The sequence below is a fragment of the Austrofundulus limnaeus genome, unplaced genomic scaffold, assembly GCF_001266775.1.
Source record: "Austrofundulus limnaeus strain Quisiro unplaced genomic scaffold, Austrofundulus_limnaeus-1.0 Scaffold834, whole genome shotgun sequence".
Classification (NCBI taxonomy): Eukaryota; Metazoa; Chordata; class Actinopteri; order Cyprinodontiformes; family Rivulidae; genus Austrofundulus; species Austrofundulus limnaeus.
Window position 1 is genome coordinate 109,715 of NW_013953236.1, and position 3,274 is coordinate 112,988.

Below are 3,274 nucleotides of genomic sequence, written 5' to 3' on the forward strand. Positions count from 1 at the left end.
GGTCCCCACGATTCACTTCGGTCCCCACCTGGCTGCTTTTTTTGGTGAAAAATACCCCACGTTGTAGGATAAACCCGTCCACACACACACGTTAGCAATTAAAAGATCTTGAATCGTTTTTTGTTGTGCAGGACAGGAGTCTGCGTTGAGAAATGGCTCATGTTCAGAGCCAACGTTGACTCGTCTCTCATCACTGTGACTGACACCTTGTTTTGTGTCCGACCCAAAGGTAACCAGAGAATTACTGATGTTTCCTTCAAGAGCGCCTCAATGAGAATGTATCCTACGAATATTTCTCTGCCTTGTTTCACTCTCCAAGCAGTTACGACTCCCCAGTCCCTCGCTGACCTCCAGCAGATCCCAGCTTTAGGAGACTCGTACCACTTCTCACCAGCCGGACATACGTACTCCAGACACAGCAGAAACTTTTACAGGGTAAACAACCTGTTCCTTTTTTTTTTAAATTTAGTAGTCAAAAAAGAAAATGTTTTGAGTTTTAAAAGCTCCCAGTGTGTTTTTCATCAATAAAACACTTTGTTCTTTCTAGGCTGATGATGTTATCCAGACGTTTTTCTCCAATTCGTCCGTGCGGGGTCTCCTCCGTCTGCCTTCTCCAGGGGCTGCTTCGACGTTCTGCCTCAACCGTAACCCTGCAAGTGAGTTCACATTAAAAGGGAGAGGCCTAAAGAAAAGTGAAGTCATGATAAACTTGGAAGCTTTGCAGATGAAGGATGTTTAGGATCTTTGTTTTATCTTATTGATATTTACTAAAATCCACTCATTCTTGTCAGTAAATTTAATATAAGTTTAAAGCATTTGTTATTCATCTCTTTTTAACAGTTGGAGTTTGTTTTTGTCTTAAAATTGTGCTTTTTTTTCATTAAACACACCTGAAACAATGTTTTATAACTTTACCTAATGTCCTAAAGAATAACATTATTGTTATTACATTTTTGTAATGTATTTTTTATATGATGAACACATTAACACAGCACTGCATGTTTATAGAATTTACGTTGTAGGGTTGGGCAATACTGGCAAAAAAATTAATCAAAATTAATTGCGGTATTTAGCCGATTATGATTAATTTGACGATTAATCCCCTGGAGTCCCTGGACACAATTATTTCGTAGTCACATGACCAATTTAGTGGTAAAGATTTGAGCTTTGTAAAAAAAATTGTTCCAACCTGTGTCAAAATTACAGACTTCAGGCTATACATCAAATTTTAAATTGTGTTGATAGATAACTAAATTACAGAACTTCATTTTTAATGTTCATCATATTTGATGCTGAYAGGAGCAGCGAGCGGACTCTGCCTGGTGGCATTAATCGTATTAATCGTCAAATGCCAAAAAGTAATTGATTGTTTTTCTGACGATTAATTGCACACGATACCATTATGCCCAACCCTAATARGATGTCTATATTTTTGTCACAGCTACCTGCTAAAGTCTTCCATTGTCATTATTGTGTCTTTACTCTTTTCAGAGTTTCTCAGGTCTTCGTCTCTGTCCTGTACCCGTGTGGTGATGCCTCAGTCCTGTGCCACTGACCCAAGTCTCGGTGCTCGCTCCTACTTCTCTGACATGAACCTGATAAAGGTCAGGATTTGAGCGAGATAGTTCGAAGTGAATCATTACTGCCGGTCGTCTTACAGCAGACATTTTTTTTTTGTTACAGATTCCAACAGCTGGGGCGGTGATACCGTCAGATTTCCTGGTAAGCTGCAGGCTCTGATTGTTCAGATTGGACAGATTTGTGCAAACGTTTAAATTCTCGTGTTTTTCTGTTTTGTCTGAGTTAAACATGATCTTTGTTTCTTTTTTTACACTGTTGTTAATATGAGAGCGAAATGTTGCTCATCTCTGCAGTAAAACATATTGAATGAGCTTTAAAATCTTAAAACCTGTTTTTTTTTTCAGATCCCAGTGACTCCACAGGCTGAGTGGCCTTCACCAGTCACGCAAAACAACTCCTGTTTAAACGTAGTCAAAAAGGTAACCTAAACAAAGATGTTTCAAACGAAAAGTCTTTTAATCCATTATAAATTTGAATTAAGCTGTGATTTTCCTGCAGGTTGAGTTTAGAATCGGTTACACGGGCAGGGGCGAACTCTTGAACGGAACAATCAACATTGAATTGACTGATTTGACTTTCGACCAGCTGTTATCACAGACYCATTCTGTACATTTTCAGGTAGGTTAAAACTTGCTAAATGCTATGCTTGAATCACTTAAAATATTTATTTAAACAAGAGTCACAAATGTGTTGCAGCTAATCCCATCCAGCCCCATGCCAGGAATATTAATACCTTCTGTTGGACTTCGAGTGGGATCTCCTGTCATTGCTCGCTTCAATGGAGACGTGCAGCCCGTATCCTCGATAGCAAAGTCGTAGAAGCTGTAATTTGATTTAGCCGATATGTTTTTGCACCAGCACMGCAGCGCGGTTTCTTAACAGCGAGCCAGCTGACATCACTTGGACTGTCACGAGGTGGAGAGTGTTCCTCTGATCCAACTGGGCGAGCGCCCATCCTCTTCTCCCACAACAGCATCAACGGCTGCACGTTTGCGTGAGTCGACGCCATCTTGTTTCAGTTTTATTAATAAATAATAATAATAATAAATCCATCCTGCTATCCAAGATTAAAATGTTTTTCATTCAATTCTTCCCGCGTGTCTCCTAGTTCTTCTACGAGTAACTGCACTGAGCTGCGGTCGCAGATTTATGGGGTTTTGCAAGGACCCGTGGCTCCTGACGTAATCGCCATGAACTCAGGGTCCCAGCCAGACTGGACCAGAGTCCTCAYGCAGGAGTGTCCGCTCAGCTCACAGGTACAGCCCGTCGTGCTTCTAGACTCACGCCTGGTTCACATGGCAAGATTTTAAAGTTATCGGTTGGTTTTCAAAACCTGAGAGACCTCACACGTAAAAAATAATAATAATAAAAATCATAGATATAACAGGTTTGATCCTACAGTGTGATGTACAACCACATGGCAAAGACAACACACACAAACAGATTTCACTCACCAGGATTCCTACAGCTTAAAGCAAGTTAAATTTAAGACTTTTTAATGCTTTTTAATGCCATTTGAAATGAAATTTAAGACCTACTTCACAATAAACATAAATGTGAATTTTTTTTTACCCAAATGTTTATTTTAACGCAAAACAACTAGCTGCGGTAAATTATTTAAAAAAATTAAATGTTACCAATTATTTTGACATTTGAGACAAATGCAGTCATCCCATTTACAATGTGTTAACAT

The 3,274-nt window shown here is 39.4% G+C and overlaps 1 protein-coding gene across 2 annotated transcripts in view; it reads left to right on the forward strand.

The window, feature by feature from the left end:
• LOC106532818 (tectonic-3) overlaps positions 1 to 3,274 on the forward strand; it is a 5,863-nt gene that overhangs the window by 787 nt on the left and 1,802 nt on the right. Inside the window, exons 3-12 of one of the 2 annotated variants that reach the window (XM_014028974.1) lie at positions 132 to 229; positions 320 to 435; positions 548 to 656; positions 1,492 to 1,604; positions 1,684 to 1,722; positions 1,926 to 2,000; positions 2,080 to 2,199; positions 2,278 to 2,376; positions 2,472 to 2,575; positions 2,690 to 2,837. In XM_014028974.1, the coding sequence (XP_013884428.1) occupies positions 132 to 229; positions 320 to 435; positions 548 to 656; positions 1,492 to 1,604; positions 1,684 to 1,722; positions 1,926 to 2,000; positions 2,080 to 2,199; positions 2,278 to 2,376; positions 2,472 to 2,575; positions 2,690 to 2,837 (1,021 nt within the window). The remainder of the gene's footprint in view (positions 1 to 131; positions 230 to 319; positions 436 to 547; positions 657 to 1,491; positions 1,605 to 1,683; positions 1,723 to 1,925; positions 2,001 to 2,079; positions 2,200 to 2,277; positions 2,377 to 2,471; positions 2,576 to 2,689; positions 2,838 to 3,274) is intronic. The other variant, XM_014028975.1, reaches the window with a different exon arrangement.